This window comes from Hyperolius riggenbachi, chromosome 12 (genome assembly GCF_040937935.1).
Source record: "Hyperolius riggenbachi isolate aHypRig1 chromosome 12, aHypRig1.pri, whole genome shotgun sequence".
NCBI lineage: Eukaryota > Metazoa > Chordata > Amphibia > Anura > Hyperoliidae > Hyperolius > Hyperolius riggenbachi.
The window spans coordinates 185,992,382-186,008,913 of record NC_090657.1 but is presented as its reverse complement, the minus strand read 5'-3'; the positions used below and the strand labels follow the sequence as shown (position 1 = coordinate 186,008,913).

The 16,532-nt window shown below is 47.7% G+C and overlaps 1 protein-coding gene and 1 long non-coding RNA gene across 5 annotated transcripts in view; one reads left to right on the top strand and one right to left on the bottom strand.

The window, feature by feature from the left end:
- Positions 1 to 11,526, bottom strand: part of LOC137541206 (uncharacterized) — a 426,898-nt gene extending 415,372 nt beyond the window's left edge. For all 3 annotated transcript variants that reach the window (XR_011025103.1, XR_011025104.1, XR_011025105.1), the window contains exon 1: positions 11,466 to 11,526. This is a non-coding gene — a long non-coding RNA (uncharacterized lncRNA). The remainder of the gene's footprint in view (positions 1 to 11,465) is intronic.
- LOC137541205 (formin-H-like) overlaps positions 1 to 16,532 on the top strand; it is a 174,937-nt gene that overhangs the window by 123,240 nt on the left and 35,165 nt on the right. For both annotated transcript variants that reach the window (XM_068262386.1, XM_068262387.1), the window contains 2 exons: positions 5,226 to 5,312; positions 13,171 to 13,323. In XM_068262386.1, coding sequence (XP_068118487.1) covers positions 5,226 to 5,312; positions 13,171 to 13,323 — 240 coding nt within the window. The remainder of the gene's footprint in view (positions 1 to 5,225; positions 5,313 to 13,170; positions 13,324 to 16,532) is intronic.

Genomic DNA, 16,532 nt, shown 5'->3' with positions numbered 1-16,532 from the left:
CTGCATTGATTCACATAATGAACTGACTCTGTCCTCTACTGCGGAGATTTCAGACAGAAGAATGGAACCTTTGTACAGCTGTCAGGAAACAATGACAAGCCTTAAAATTGTTTAACAATTACGACATTATCTCAGAGGAGAAAGGGGGAAGGCAGATTGTGTTGTAAACTTGTAAATAGCAAGAAAAATATAAATTATAACAAACAAAATATTGATGAAGCCCTGACTCCGGTGTATGCCCAGTTTAAGGCAGCACTCCTCCCTCCCAGCCTGCAGGTGAGTATAGGTCTGCTTATACACGCACTACACTTTCAGGGCTTGTTCACACTATGGGCTTGATTCAGCGCCGGAGTGAAAAGCCACTTAGTGCCTGAAAAGTAGCTTTGCGGGCAGTAATAACCGTGCAAAGCTACATCGCGCACAGCCTAGTACAATGCGCACGCAGCGGGTAATAGTGTGCGGTGCGACGATAACGTTGCACCTGCTGTTTAGTAAACGAAAACGGTGCATCGGGTGCCCCCGAAGCGGTGCATTGGTGAGCCGCTTTGGGGGGCACCCGATGCGTCATTTTCACCGGGCGCGACGTTTACTGGGCAGCGGGTGCGACGGTATCGTCGCACCGTGCACTATTACCGGCTGCGCGTGCACCGCACTGGGCTGTGCGAGATGTGCCGGCACAAACCACTTAACTCCGTGGTTTGCGCCCACTAGGTCTTAAAGCACACTAACCATTGGTTAGTGAATCAAGGCCTATGAGCGCTTTGCGATTATTTTAAGCGCTAGCATTTTTTTAAAGTGCTTTAAAAGCTTTCCAGTCGCAAACGCGGGTCTTGCATTTTCAGAACGTTTGCACTTCAATAGAAGGTATAGGAAAAATGATAAGTGCTAAAGCGCTTGGATAAGCTAGTGAGCGCTTTTTATTACAAAGTATATTAAAGATATTCAGTTCCAGGTCAAAGAGTTCACTTCCTGACTGTCTGCAGAAAGAAATCGCTAATCGCCCCCCAGAAAAACGCTTGCAATTGCGCTTGCAATTGCGCTTGTGATTTATAATGTAAACAAAGCCTCACAGACAGGAATCGAAGCACAGCTTCTACTATCCATTGTGTACACTGTAGAAAAACCTACATATGCAGTGGCACATGTTGCCTTGTATAATAATCTACCCAGTCCTGTCAAAGTGTTGCCCTGTGTGGCTAATCCTTATTATAAGAAACTTTAGGTAGGAACAGAGGCACAATAGTGAAATACATTAAAAGCCATTTAAAAATAGGAAGTAGTGGTGGACTTACCTCCTCAAAGTAGACACAATTATGTAGCATTTGGTCAACAAGTAGCTTTATTGAATATACTCCACTGTGCAATGTGTCTCACACGTACAATCCTGCTTCATCAAGCAGTAATTGGAGCAAAACCGTCAGGAAGCCAAGCACCTCTGTGACAGACATACTGTATAGTAGTTGCTCCAATTACTGCCTGATGAAGCAGCATTGTACTTACAAAGCGCATTGCACAGTCGAGTATTTTCAATAAAGCTACTTCTTAACGCTCTTGTACTGGTGCCTCTGTTCTTACCTACAGTCATAATATAGTCCACCCTTGGTGGAGGGGTGCCACCCCCTTTTTCTCCTAACTACAGAGAGCGACTTCTTAACCTGAGTGGGGACAGGTCTAATCTCCCCACTCCATATGCAGTGGTTGCCTGAGTGGTAACTCTTGTTTGCGAGTATAACTTATTGGGCTTCATTCACAAAAGCGTGATAACTGATAGAACGGCCGTGCTATGCAGTTACCACGCGATGTGACGCGCGCAAAGGTTTGCACGCGTAAAGGCTTATGCCCGCGTGGTACCGAAGGTTTGCGGGCGTCACATCGCATGGTAACTGCATAGCATGGCCGTGCTGTCAGTTATCACGCTTTTGTGAATCAAGCCCATTCACTGTTATTACTCATCGCCTGAATTATAACATACTACACTATTGCAGGCTCTCGGTTTTCCCTTTTGTGAATCCTCGTAATAAACCTGTAAATGAAAAATGCTTAAACCCATTCAGAACTAGCATCCGAGCTCTCAGTTGGAGCTCATACATGATGCATGTAACCAAACGTAACTTCTTGAGGACCTGCGTACTGCGTACTCACAGCACTGCGTAGCTTTAACAGTTTACTGCTCAGTCATACAACTTAGCACCCAAATGAATTTTACCTCCCTTTCTTGCCACCAATAGAACTTTCTTATGGTGGTGTTTGATTTCTGCTGCAATCCTTTTTATTTTATGTTTTTTAAACCCCCGTTTCTTTGATTGCCCCCTTTACCCAAATTAGCCCTACACTACGATCCATACACTACACTACCCATACATAGGCATCAGCCTATGTATGGGATTTGAGTGTGAGCTGTTGCTAGGGACAGTTAAGTGACAGGTCTGTACATGTTGCAAGATGTTGCTCGATTGGGTAGGCAGGAGGAACGGCGTGCAATTTTGCGACGATTGATGGCGATGTCCCCCCCGGTGCCCCGTGCATGTAACACATTACCTTCTCGCCGCCTCCACTTCCGTTGTGCATACACACACGCCAAAGGTGATTACCTAGTAGGGGGCGCGCGTATGACGTCATACACGCGGCCACGTTACTAGGCAACCATGTGGTGCGTGTGTATGGCGAGTAGATTGTGCCCAGGGCCTGAGGGGACTAGCGGAGGTGGGGGAAAGGTGATGTATACATAGTACCTGGGTACGGGCCGGGGGGACATTTTCATTAGAGGGGACAGTGGCCGATTCCCGAGAGATTTCATGCTGAAGTTGATTGGGATTCGGCCTGTGGTGTATGGGCAGCTGACCGATCTCTCTTTTATCACATTCCATTAGAGAGAGATTTGTCTCTTGGTCGAATCTGCCCATCATCGCTAGATGTATGGCTACCTTAAAGCGGAACTGTAGAGAACAAATAAACACATTGTTTCACTTACCTGGGGCTTCCCCAAGCCCCCAGCAGCCGTCCTGTCCCGCGCCGCTTCTCGACGAGCCTCCGTTCTCCCGCCACCAGCTACTTTCGGTTTCGCTGCCGGGCCACTGCGCCTGCACGGCTCTGGCCACGCGTATCCTTTCTTTGCGTTCCCTGCTATTGCAGAGGGGAACGCAAAGAAAGGATACGCTTGGCAGGGCTGCGCTGGCATCGACTTACAAGTCGAGGTAGGGGACGGAGCGGCGGCGGGAGAACGGAGGATCGGGCAGGACCGGCGCGGGACAGGACAGCTGCTGGGGGCTTGGGGGAAGCCTCAGGTAAGTGAAACAATGTGTTTATTTTCTCTCTACAGTTCTGCTTTAAGGATTCTAAACTGCAACTGCGACAGTTGGATGCAATATAAAACTATACATCTTAAAATAAAAATATGAGTCTTTTTTTTTTTTTTTTATACTACACATACAATTCATTATCTCATAAGTTTATTTTCAACAGAAGCAAACGGGTTGGCACCACCAAGGGTATTTAAAGCTCAATGACATTTATTGGTACAAAAACAGGCACATGACAATTGCAGCAACAGACTGCTTTTTCGGATAAAGTCCTTCCTCAAGCTGCATATAGTCACAGCAGCTTGAGGAAGGACTTTGTCCGAAACAGCGGTCTGTTGCTGCAGTTGTCATGTGCCTGTTTTTGTACCAATAAATGCTGACCCGTTTTGCTTCTGTTAGATTTGGCCCCTTGCGGTACTGGAGCACACCTTAACCACTTGATGACCCAGCCTTTACCCCCCCTTAAGGACCAGCGCTGATTTTGCTGATCTGTGCTGGGTGGGCTCTACAGCCCCCAGCACAGATCAAACACCAGGCAGAGCGACCAGATCACCCCCCTTTTTTCCCCACTAGGGGGATGATGTGCTGGGGGGGTCTGATCGCTCCTGCCTGCGTGTGGCTGGCGGGGGGGGGGGGGGGGGGCACCTCAAAGCCCCCTCCACCACAGGATTCCCCCTCTCCCTCTCCTCCCTCCCTTCCCCGGAGATCGGAGGCTGCACAGGAACGGATCTGTCCTGTGCAGCCTCTAACAGGCTCCTGCCTGTCATGTGACAGCGATCCCCAGCCGCTGATTGGCCGGGGATCGCTGATCTGGTACATCGCTGCTACTGTTAGCAGCGTTGTACAAATGTAAACAAAGCGGATTATTTCCGCTCGTGTTTACATTTAGCCTGCGAGCCGCGATCGGCGGCCCGCAGGCTATTCACGGAGCCCCCCGTTGTGAATTGACAGGAAGCAGCCGCTCACGTGAGTGGCTGTTTCCTGATTAATTAGCCTGCAGCCGGCGACGCAGATCTGCGTCGCTGGTCCTGCAGCTGCCACTTTGCCGACCTGCGTTATGAGTGTGCGGTCGGCAAGTGGTTAATACACTACATGTGAGTGCTCCTTCTCTCTACAGAATGCATACTCTCAGTGCGGCTGGATACATAATATTTTCACCTGCAGGTTTTGGTACACCATGAGCTCATGACCATGCAGAGGGCTTCTTTGAGGGAGTTGGAATGTCTATTGCCCCCAAACAGCAATCTTGCCAGAGGGTTCAAGAGCTTCCGAGAACCAGAAGAAGAATGGCTGCCAGCGTCTGGAACCCGGGAGGTGAGTTAGAAACAAGCTGCGCTGTCTCTGCATACTTCCTGGTGGCTACCCAGAGTCAGGCTCGGGATTACTGCTCCTAGATTAATTTTTCCACCCCGGCCCTGACTCTGTGTTACTACCATGGAGGTTTCGAGACAGAATCAACCCTCTCAGTGAAGTTGGAGGCATAATATATTCACTAGGAGTATTTGTGCACGGTACAGAGTGTTGATATTGGCCATACAGTGGAGCACTTTGATGGAGTTGGTGTTCTTACCAGCAGATGTTTGTCCATACTCACTTGTTAGGTTATTATTCCTGTGCCTTTGCCATTGGGCATGCGCCCCACCAAGTCTATTGCTCCCCCCCATCCCACCACAGTCACTTTTGTGCTCTACTAATTGACTAACCCTCTAGTAATCAGTTCTGTGCTCTACTGAATGACTGACCTTCTAACAGTTGTTTCGTCCTGTGTGACCCAGACGAGGCTTGAAAAGACCTTCTGAAGGACCACTTTCTTTTTCAAGTTCTGCAGTCATGGAGGACCTTAGGAACTTATCCCCAAAGAAATTACCTAAACAGAAAATTAGTTCTGTGATTGCACTATAATTTATCTGTTTCCCCTTTCTATAGATGTGTAAAATTCCTGATCTGTGCCCAAGACTGGACACTCTGCTCACCATTCGGGAACTGCCCTCCCACATGAAGTATGTACAACCGGTAAGTTTCTCAGCCAGGAGGAGAAGAAGAGCTTTGCCGCAACATCTGATTAGAGATGGACAATGGCATGCTCGTAGTTTCAACTTGCATGCAAATTACTGACCAATTGTACCACCTCCATGAGGGTCAACAGATATTGAATACTGTGAGCAGATTGTATAGGTAAACCCTCATACTACATGGAGGCTGTAAAATTGGTCAGTGAGTGGCCAATAGTAACTGAAAGTGTGTACCAGGCTTAGGCTGTGTACAGTTTGCATAACGAAGTCTATATCTGTTAAATGGATTAAGGTGGCTATGCATGATTCAACCTAATGAAACGATTTTGCTTTTTTGATATACATAATCCATTGTTTAGAAAAATCTAAAAAAAAATGCCTTAACCCTCCTGGCGGTGTAATAAATTCCACCAGGAGGCAGCGCAGCAGTTTTTTGTTTTTTTTTTAAATCATGTAGCGAGCCCAGGGCCCATCCCCCGGCCCGCCCTTCGCCTTCGGCGATCTCCGATCAGGAAATCCCATTCAAAGAATGGGATTTCCTGGAGGGCTTCCCCCGTCGCCGACGTCAGCGATGTCGTGACGTCATTGGGAGTCCCGATCCACCCCTCAGCAAAAAAAAAAATTAAGAGAAAACCTCCTGCGCGGCTTACCGCCAGGGAGGTTAAAGGGAACCAGAGACAGAGCACCCTCATGTATTTTACCATATATATCAGTGGGAACATTAGAGAAAACTTGCTTTCTGTTTCATTCTGCACTGCACAGCTTGCTTCTAATCAGCCCTGATAAAATCCCCGACTGTGCATTCAGCCTGGCTTTGCTCTGGAATAATTATAGCTCAGTCTGTGTTCTCTCATGTCTTTTCAAGTCCAAGCCTGCCCCCTTGTGGCTTTGTTCAGGAATCATTATAGCTGAGTCATTATAGCAAAGCCAGACAATGCTCAGTCCGGGATTTTATCAGGGCTGAAACAGGCAGGCTGAGCAGTGAAGAATTAAACAGAGAGCAGGGTAGTTGTTTTCTCTAATGTTCCCACTGATCTATATGGTAAAACACATGACGGTGCTTCATCTCTGGTTCACTTTAAAGGACTTCCAATACAAGAAATATTAAATAGATGTTACTCACCTGGGACTTCTTCCAGCCCCTAGCTGCCATCTCAGGCCCTCGCCACAGCCCTGGTCCTCCTCATTGTCCCCGCTAGCCACTGGTAAAGATCGCGACCTTGCCGGTGGGTCAGCTCTTCCGGGGCTGCGGTGAGGGACTAAGATGGCTGCTAAGGCCTGGAAGAAGCCCCAGGTGAAAAAAATCTGTTAAATATTTTTCGCATCGGAAGTCCTTTAAAGAGACACTGAAGCGAGACTAAATCTCGCTTCAGCTCTCATATATAGCAGGGGCACGTGTGCCCCTGCTAAAACGCCGCTATCCCGCTGCTTAACGGGGGTCCCTTCACCCCCAACACACCCCCCGCAAACCTTGGTCGCAGACTTTTTTTTCCTTCCTGGAGGCAGGGCTAACGGCTGCAGCCCTGCCTCCCAGCGCGTCTATCAGACGCGCATCGCCGCCTCTCCCCCGCCCCTCTAAGTGAAGGAAGACTGAGAGGGGCGGGGGAGAGGTGGAGATACGCGTCTGACAGACGCGCGTGGGGCAGGGCTGCGGCGGTTAGCCCTGCCCCAATGCGGAAGCGCTCCCCCGCATTACGGAGGGGATTTGGGGGGACAGGGACCAGGGCTGTGGAGTCGGTCCAAAAATCCACCGACTCCAACTCCGACTCCTCAGTTTATGATTCCACCGACTCCGACTCCGACTCCTCTAATTTGCATATTACAATTTTGTTGATTAAAAGTATGTAACATGAAATTTGTCTCTTAACTGCCAACGCTTAGGAATTTTACAAGACCACTGAAGTGAGAAGGATATGTAGACTACTATATTTATTCCCTTTAGACTAAAACTAGTCCTTGGTAAGAGTACTTGTAAAAGGTACAAACCGGAACAAAGAACATCTATCAGGCCCTAGGCAATGTAAGTGTGGGTACATGTAAGAATGATGTGCAGGTACTCTGCAGGGGAATGAGGAGATTCTTCCTTTATTACATTCTTCATGCACAATCTGAACAAGGTTTATGGGTGACAGACAACACCTCTGTGTTAAATGTGCACAGCATTCTCAGTGGATTCCCTGCAGCTCTGTGGGGAGTGCATATGTAGAGTATAGTACTACTGTGTAGCAAAGTAAACCTGAGACAGATGAAATTAAAGTTTTATACATACCTGGGGCTTCCTCCAGCCGCCTTCAGGATAATCAGTCCCTCGTTGTCCTCCTCCACCACCTGGATCTTCTGCTATGAGTCCAGGTACTTGAGCCAGTCGGGCGTAGTGCGCATGCACACACTCCGCCACCAGGAGCATACTACACCTGTGCAGCACTATTGCTCAGGTGCAGAATGTTCCTGGCGGTGGGAGCGGCATGCGGCCGGACAGCGCTGACTGGCTGAATTAACAGGACTCATAGCAGAAGATCCGGGTGGTGGAGGACAGCGAGGGACTGATTAGCCTGAAGGGGGCTGGAGGAAGCCCCAGGTATGTATAAAACTTTACTTTTCATCCGTCTCAGGTACCCTTTAATTTGTAGCCACCAAACCAAATTTTAACAACAGATCAAATTATTTGATTTCATCAGCAAAGGGAGTGCATACATTTGCATAAATCAGCATCAATGCAGAATTATTTCCATCTCATTGACCATCTCTATTAGTGACACAGCTACACATCAGGCTTTATTCTTACAGCATAGATGTTATTTAGTATATATAAGAGATTCCTGTGTACACATCATATATACAGCCACAATCAGATGTGTATATCTGACCTTAAAAATACGGGGACTGCTTTATTGAAGCAGCACAAGTAACTAATTTTGATTAGTTCATTTCATTTTTGTGGACTAAGCACAGCTATTACTGTATATATACTGTATATATACATTATTTTTAATGACTATTATCTGAGAAATTGAACATTTTATCATGTTTTCTATTTTAAATACAGTTACAAATTCATTAGGAGTCGGAGTCGGTGCATTTTTTCCCGACTCCGACTCCAGGCACCCAAAATTGCCCGACTCCGACTCCACGACTCCGACTCCACAGCCCTGACAGGGACCCCCGTTAAGCCGCGGGATAGCGGCGTTTTAGCAGGGGCACACATGCCCCTGCTAGCTATGAGGTCTGAAGCGAGATCTATTCTCGCTTCAGACTCTCTTTAACCACTTGCCGACCGCGCACTCATACCGCGCGTCGGCAAAGTGGCAGCTGCAGGACCAGCGACGCAGATATGCGTCGCCGGCTGCAGGCTAATTAATCAGGAAGCTCGCGCGAGCAGCTGCTTCCTGTCAATTCACGGCGGGGGGCTCCGTGAATAGCCTGCGGGCCGCCGATCGCGGCTCGCAGGCTAAATGTAAACACAAGCGGAAATAATCCGCTTTGTTTACATTTGTACAACGCTGCTAACAGTAGCAGCGTTGTACTGGATCAGCGATCCCCTACCAATCAGCGGCCGGGGATCGCTGTCACATGACAGGCAGGAGCCTGTTAGAGGCTGCACAGGACAGATCCGTTCCTGTGCAGCCTCGGATCTCCGGGGAAGGGAGGGAGGAGAGGGAGAGGGGGAATCCTGCGGTGGAGGGGGCTTTGAGGTGCCCCCCCCCCCCCACCAGCCACACGCAGGCAGGAGCGATCAGACCCCCCCCCAGCACATCATCCCCCTAGTGGGGAAAAAAGGGGGGGCCATCTGGTCGCTCTGCCTGGTGTTTGATCTGTGCTGGGGGCTGTAGAGCCCACCCAGCACAGATCAGCAAATACAGCGCTGGTCCTTAAGGGGGGGTAAAGGCTGGGTCATCAAGTGGTTAAAAATCAAATAGAAAAGTACAAAACCTGAATGTTTTAACGCATTTTTTTTTCTTTGTAATTGACAAAGAAATTGACCATGGGTGTATGGTATATTGGTTATATTTTTCTAATTATTCAATTAAGTGGAAAAACTGATTGTATTTTCTAATTGAAAATAAAATAAACTGATTAAACCAGGTATGGCCTCCTTAATACCTAAGATACATACACATTAGATAAAAGTCAGCCATAACGGTTGGCCTATAACGAATGATTTGACAGACAATCATTCATCTTTCTAATGTGTTTACAGCCTGCGCCCAACCTCCCTTATGGCTGCAACACGTAGCATCCTTAACGACACCGGAGTATTCCTGATCAACATGCTACTGCTACACCCAGCCACTCTATCATGCACCAATCATCGACCATCCGCCCCCCTAAATGGCTACAGAATGCATAGTGTACTTAATTTAGGTATAGACATGCGACTATTGTTGCCCATTGGTGATCAGAGCAGGATTATCCACCAGGCAACCTAGGCAGGTTCTTAGTGTCTAGTGGGTAACAAGGGGCCCACCTGCCATTTTCTTTGACCTCTCTCCATTTCAGCTCGCCAAAAGGACCACTAAAGGCCCCAAATCGACTACTTAAGACTCCATTACATCTTAAAGGCAACCCGACGTGAGAGTGATATGGAAGCTGCCATACTTATTTCCTTTTAAGCAATACTAGTTGCCTGGCTGTCCTGCTGATCCTCTGCCTCTAATACCTTTAGCCATAGACCCACAGTAATAGCATGTGTGTACTTCACTTTATTCTTATCTCAAGATCAAAAACAAGAAAAACATAAGTTTGTCTTCTTAAAGGAGTCATCAGCCAAAAATAACTCCTGCCCGCTCTACTTACTCGGGGCTTCCTCCAGCCCCTTGCAGCTGACATGTCCCACGCCACAGCTCTGCTTTCAGCCATTGGCGTGGGTTCCCTGCCGGTGCACAAGGCAACCTCGAGGTCAACTCTACTGCGCCTGCATGAGCGCCGCTGTCAATCAAGCTCACGTTGTCCGCGGTGTACTGCGCAAGCACAGAACTACTACGCCTGCGCAGTACACTGCGGACGTGGGCTTCATTGACAGTGGTGCTCATGCAGGTGCATTAGAGGAGGTCGGTCTCTGCACTGCCGGGGACCAAGGGCCTACGGCTGAGAGCAGAGCTGCGGCGTGGTACAATGGAGAAATTCCCTGGAAAGTAGAGGGGGGGCAGGAGGGTTATTTTTGGCTGATGACTCCTTAAAGGGAACCTTAACTGAACGTGGGGTAAAGAGTTTCACTTACCTGGGGCTATTACCAGCCCCCTGCCTGCAGCAGTCCTGTGCCCTCGGAGCTGCTCTGGAATCCTCCGGTCCCCCGCTGTCACTTAGTTTCGTTATTGACGACTCACCAGTCGGCCGGCCGCCATGCGTATTATTGGACGCATTCCCTACTGCAATTAGCGCTGTTGCCGCATTCCGCACGCGTAGATATGCGACAATGCGTATTTTTGTACACGGTGCGGTCCGCAACAGCGCTAATTGCAATAGGGAATGCGTCCAATAATACGCATGGCGGCCAGCCGACTGGTGAGTCGTCAATAATGAAACTAAGTGACAGCGGGGGACCAGAGGATTCCAGAGCGGCGCCGAGGGCACAGGACTGCTGCAGGTGGCTGGTAATAGCCCCAGGTAAGTGAAACTCTTTACCCCACGTTCAATTAAGGTTCCCTTTAAACAGAAGGTTTTTGTGATAATGCAATGATGTGTCAGCTTGTTAATTGTACAGAGCCTCAATAATCCAACATGCATACAGACTGTTTCGGATTGGTTAATCTTCAGTGCATAATATGGATTAATGTGGCTCTAGGTGGCAGGACTTGGAACACCCAGAGTTACAGACTACCCAGCAAGCTCATGGTGAACCAGAACTCCTAGGAGTGTGTAAAGGGCTGAAAGAGACCAAAAAGCCTCCTTATCCTATACCATTGAGTGATGTGTCAAAACACAGAAACACAGACCTAAAGCCCGTTTTTAAACGGGCTTGGGTCAGCTAATATATATATATATATATATATATATATATATATATATATATATATATATATATATATATATATATATATATATATATATATACTCAGTATACACGATATAGCAATATACAACCTGTATCTATCTAATGCATCCATTTTTTTACATGCTTCCTAACTCACAAGATGCTGATTAGTGGCCTACTTACACACAATTCCTTTGCCAGGCTTGATGGGATGGACACTTGCTTCTCAGCTCAAAACTAATATATTATGGTGACTGGCAAGGGCTATAGCATCCTGTAAATCTACATCACTTCCTGTCGTTGGCAACAATATATTATGCAAAAGACTGCTTACAAAAAACAAACCACTAGAGGGCAGCAGAAAAGCTATCATACACCATAGTAATAGTCAACACTATTATACTGTATCTGCTGAAGTGCAATGAAGGCAGCGTTTTCACACTAGCGATTTACAGTGAGCCTGGGATGAAGATCATCTCATGTTCTATACTTACCTGGGGCTTCTTTAAACCCCCTTGAGGCCGTTCAGTCCTTCGCTGTCTCCCCGGGTGATTTCTGTCCGGCTACGTGCATTCCCACATCGTGATACCGGGAGCATTCTGCACCTGCGTAATAGTACTGCGCAAGCGCAGATCACTACCAGCCGCTGGAGCATGATGGATGAGGACACTCGGCCGGGCTGTGTGTGCACAACAAAGCGCAACTCGGACAGGCTTTTGGGCCATATTGCGGGTGACAGGAGCCGCCTGGGGAGATGGCGAGGGACTGAATGGCCTCAAGGGGGCTTAAAGGACTTACGATGCGAACGGACAAAAAAAAAAAATTGATGTACTGCCATTGCAGTCCTCTAGCAGACCATCAGTGCCTTCCTTGTCACTGTCTGGCGCTCTGTTATCTTATTCCATGTTCTATTGCAGGCCCCGCCCCTCCCCAGGGTCGCCTTATCTGACAGTGATTAGAATCGCCACTTTTAAAACCTTGCGTCTGCGCAGTCCGCTTAGCTGCTAGTGCGGCTGCTCAGGTTTTCAGTCCTGTCCGCAGCCTGTCCTTGGTCCGAGCGCTGTGCTCTACGTCATGTGGGCGTTCCCACATCATCACCCACATGACTGACTGAAGTGGCACTGCAATAAATCAGCAGTGTTTCTACTCCCTGCATTCATGGAAGCAGACATATTGTTAACATCCTGTGTTTACAAATTAGCTGCTCTGCCATGGCAGAGGAGATTCCTGAGCTGTCACATCTGAGAGATCAAATTACGGTGGTGATTAGTCACAGAGGAGGGGTAATTAGACAGGCTAAACTCTCTAAATACATACAGAGTGCATTTCTCTATGTTTTATTTCTGTCCTGTGCACGAGTTCAGGTCAACTTTAAACAATACCAGTTGCCTGGCTGTACTGCTGATCCTCTGCCTCTAATACTTTTAGCCATAGACTCTGAACAAGCATGCAGCGGATCAGGTACTCTGACTCAGCTGACTCAGGTTTTACTGGATTAGACATATGCTTGTTCCAGGATTTTGACTCAAGACACTCCTTATGCCAGAAGATCAACAGGGCTGCCGGGCAACTGATAATGTTTACAAAGAAATAAATATGGCAGCCTCCATAACCCTTTCACATTGGGTTCCCTTTAAAGAGCCAATTCTCTAGCGCCTGGCTACCTCGTACTTCCATGTTAGGTGTGTACAAACTGCATATCTGTACCCATCATATGCGATCCTGTTTTTGAACAGCATACGTCAACGTCTATTGTAGATGTCCATTCGTACACTGGTGAAGGGAGAAAAATCTCCGCTACATATGGCCAATTAAGGGTGACTGATGGTCTCTTCATAAACAGATCTTATCTGTGATAGATGAAACTGAATAAAGTATGTGCCCGCAGCTTCTCTTACAGAAGATCAAAGCATGTAACCAGCTGTTGGTGAGTCAAGCTTTCCCGGCCGTGCTGAGCTACGTCTTGGCCCTGGGCAACTGCCTGAATGAGAACGCCGGCAAGGAAAAGGCCAGAGGCTTCCGACTGTACTCCCTCACCATGGTGAGTACTGTACTATGTCATACTTTAAGGCCAGAAACCCACAAGGAACGATTTTCTGAGCGCTTTGTGATTTGAAAAACTCTTGCTAATGTAATGCTATCGCTCCTAGTGGGTTTCTGGCCTAAGACCAATCTCACCAGCAATCATATCTGATAATGGCTTCTTTGAGTTTCCAATCATTTCCTTCTATGATGAGCCAGAAGATCCCATGTGAGGTGCCAGGTTCCTACCCTTACCCATTAGCAGCTTCAATAGAGTAATCTTGTTTGAGATAAAGGAAACTTGAGACAAAAAAAAAGTTTGATACATACCTGGGGCTTCCTCCAGCCCCATGCGCACGTATCTCTTCCACGCCGCCATCCTCCGCTGCCTGCAGGTCCGGTATCGGGTCCCGTTATTTCTGCCATTCACGGCCAGTCTGCGCAAGTGAAGTGCTCCCTATACGTATCTCTCTGGCGGCCACTGGATAGATACATAGAGGGCGCACTTCTCTTGGCCGCGTCTGGAGGAAGTTACGGGACCCGGTAACAGCGCAGGAGAAGGCTGAGGATGGCGGCGTGGGAGTGATCCGTGCGCATGGGGCTGGAGGAAGCCCCAGGTATGTATAAAACTTTTTTTTGTTTCGTCTCTGGTACACTTTAAATGCACTGCTTTAGACCTCAGTTGGCAGAACTCGTGCTGTAAATTTTTTGAATGCTTTGATCTCTCTCTACTAGCAGAAACTATAGAAACTGAAAGCTGAAGTCCTCTGTTAGGCTCAGTCCACTTGGAATGTATCCCCAGCCCTGGCCGTGTGTGTGTGTGTGTGGGGGGGGCGAGCTGGAGGGGGTAGCAGCCAGGAAGAGGTGCAGCGGGCACAGCAGCAGGGAGGGGGGAACTGGAGGGGGAGTGGGGGGATCCAGGTGAGGGAGGGGGGCCGACTCCCTCCCCGTCGCTGTGCCTGCTGCCCCCCATACTGGCTGCTATCCCCTCCAGGCTACCTGGGAACACCTATGGGGGTGACATTGAGGGGAGGAGCAGGTAGTGGGTAATATGGATCTACAGTGTCGGACTGGGAGTTGGAAAGGCTGAGGAAATCCACTTGCTGGCTAAGCAGCAGTAATCAAGTGTTGCTGCTCACAGTGAAGACTTGCCGCAGGTTTCTATTGGGAGTGGTAACACAGGGTTACTGCTGCTTGGCCAGCAGGTGGATTTCCCCAGTTTTTCCACCTCCCAGTCTGACACTGTGGATCTCCCTCCATTTTGTGTGCAAAGTAGCCAGTGTAGAGGGGGGGTCTGTTTTTGTATTGCCTTTCATTGTCCTTGCATGTATCTGGGGTCTGTGAAAACCCTGGCCTGCAAATCCGGACCCTCCATTCAGTTTTTCAAAGCCGACCCCCCGGATCACCCACAGATCCGTTTTTGAAGTGGGTGAAGACGGACACTATTTTTAACATTGGTATCCGTTGCTTCGGTTTTGGTCCGGGCCCAAAAACGGAGCCACGGATATGTTCTTAAAACAATTATTGTCTCACACTGCCCCCTAATGTGACAAGTGACCATAAATACACATTACAGCAGTAATAATTAGAAACAGGGAAATGTAACCAGAAATAAAAAAAATTGCTAAAATAAATTGGCTTTTTTTTTGCACTTGCAAAAATAAACTGGCTGCTAAAGGGTTAATAATAATAATAATAATAATAGTAATAGATTACGTGGCACAGCGGCAATGGTCGGGGCCAACTTTATCCAACACTTTGATCTGAAGTTGCTGTTTTTGTGTCCTTGGAAAGGGTTAAAAGTAAGTAAACATGGCAGCCACCGTCTCCCTCAGGTGTACTTTGCTCACAGAACTGGCTATGGTTTTGATGACGCTGCACTGAAGTTATGCTGCTATCTGGTTCTTCCACATACAAACGCTGCTTAGTGGGGAATCTTCTTGATTAAACTGTCTTAATATAGACCCCAGCTATTGTCCACACTCAGCTGCTGAGGTCAGGCCTGCTTGCAGTTGCTTGCTGCGAGGAAATATTTCCTCCTCTCTAGTGTCTTCCCTGCGTCTAAGATTCCTCCGCCATGGGGGACTCCGCGGGGAACTGCGATGGGGAGAAAAAACTCATTCAGTCTGCGATTCTCTTTGTGATGAATGAGGTATTAGCCGTGATATCGCCAAGATCCCCGCTGTGCTCTCCTGGCCATAAATCACTCATAAATTCATATATATAAGTTTCTCTTGTAGCACCGAATGTGGATATCTATGGAAATGTCTGTGTACAGTGCAGGCCTTGAGATTTACAGACATGCAGCATAGATGTCTACCCGCAGCACAACTCATGGGCTCTCTCCCACTTTAAAGAGGAATTCCAGTGAAAATAATGTAATAAAAAAGTGCTTCATTTTTACAATAATTATGTATAATTGATTTAGTCAGTGTTTGTTTGCCCATTGTAAAAGCTTTCCTCTCCCTGATTTACATTCTGACATTTATCACGTATGATTGGCCTAAAATGTCCATGGTATTTCAATTACCGCAGTAAAATTCTGAATTCTCCGATTGGTCGAAAACGACTGTGTCAATTCATAAGTATTTGGCCAATCAGAGAACGCAAAAAAAAATGACAAAAAAGGCCTCCTTGGTAATCGGAAATCCACAGAATCAGTAATTGGCATTGTCAGAAATTGGAATTTGTATGGAATCGGAAATTAGCATTTCTGACCATCAATAATGCCTAGGCGATCTATCAGTGCAGAAGCATCTGCATTCCCTGGCTCCTCTCCCTGTGCTTATGTTCTCCTCTCATGTCTGTCTGTCACCGTTTTTAACTGCTGTATGAAAACATTAGCCATACGACAGCAAATACCGGCAACACGAGCTGCAATAAAAAGCTGGAGACCACACACACAGCTGGGAGGGAGAGTGTACAGGACGGGCTGCCCTGTATATTTCCTCCCTGGAGACACACATAAGAGAAGTTTATAGGGCAGGGCAGGGGGAGGAGCCTGGTCATGCAGACACCGCCACTGAACTTTGCTGTTTGTTCAGCTTCCACGATCTTCGAAAGTCTTTCTTTGGGACTTGGCTGACTGTCTCTTATTAGGTCGCATTCTGGCTGGCCAAAGTCCGAAAGGAGTAAGCTTGTCTTGCATTATTCGCATCAGTCGGCCACTTTGCGTATTGGCCGGACAGATCCTAAAGTGGGGAAATTTGGGTTCTGGCCATAGCAGAT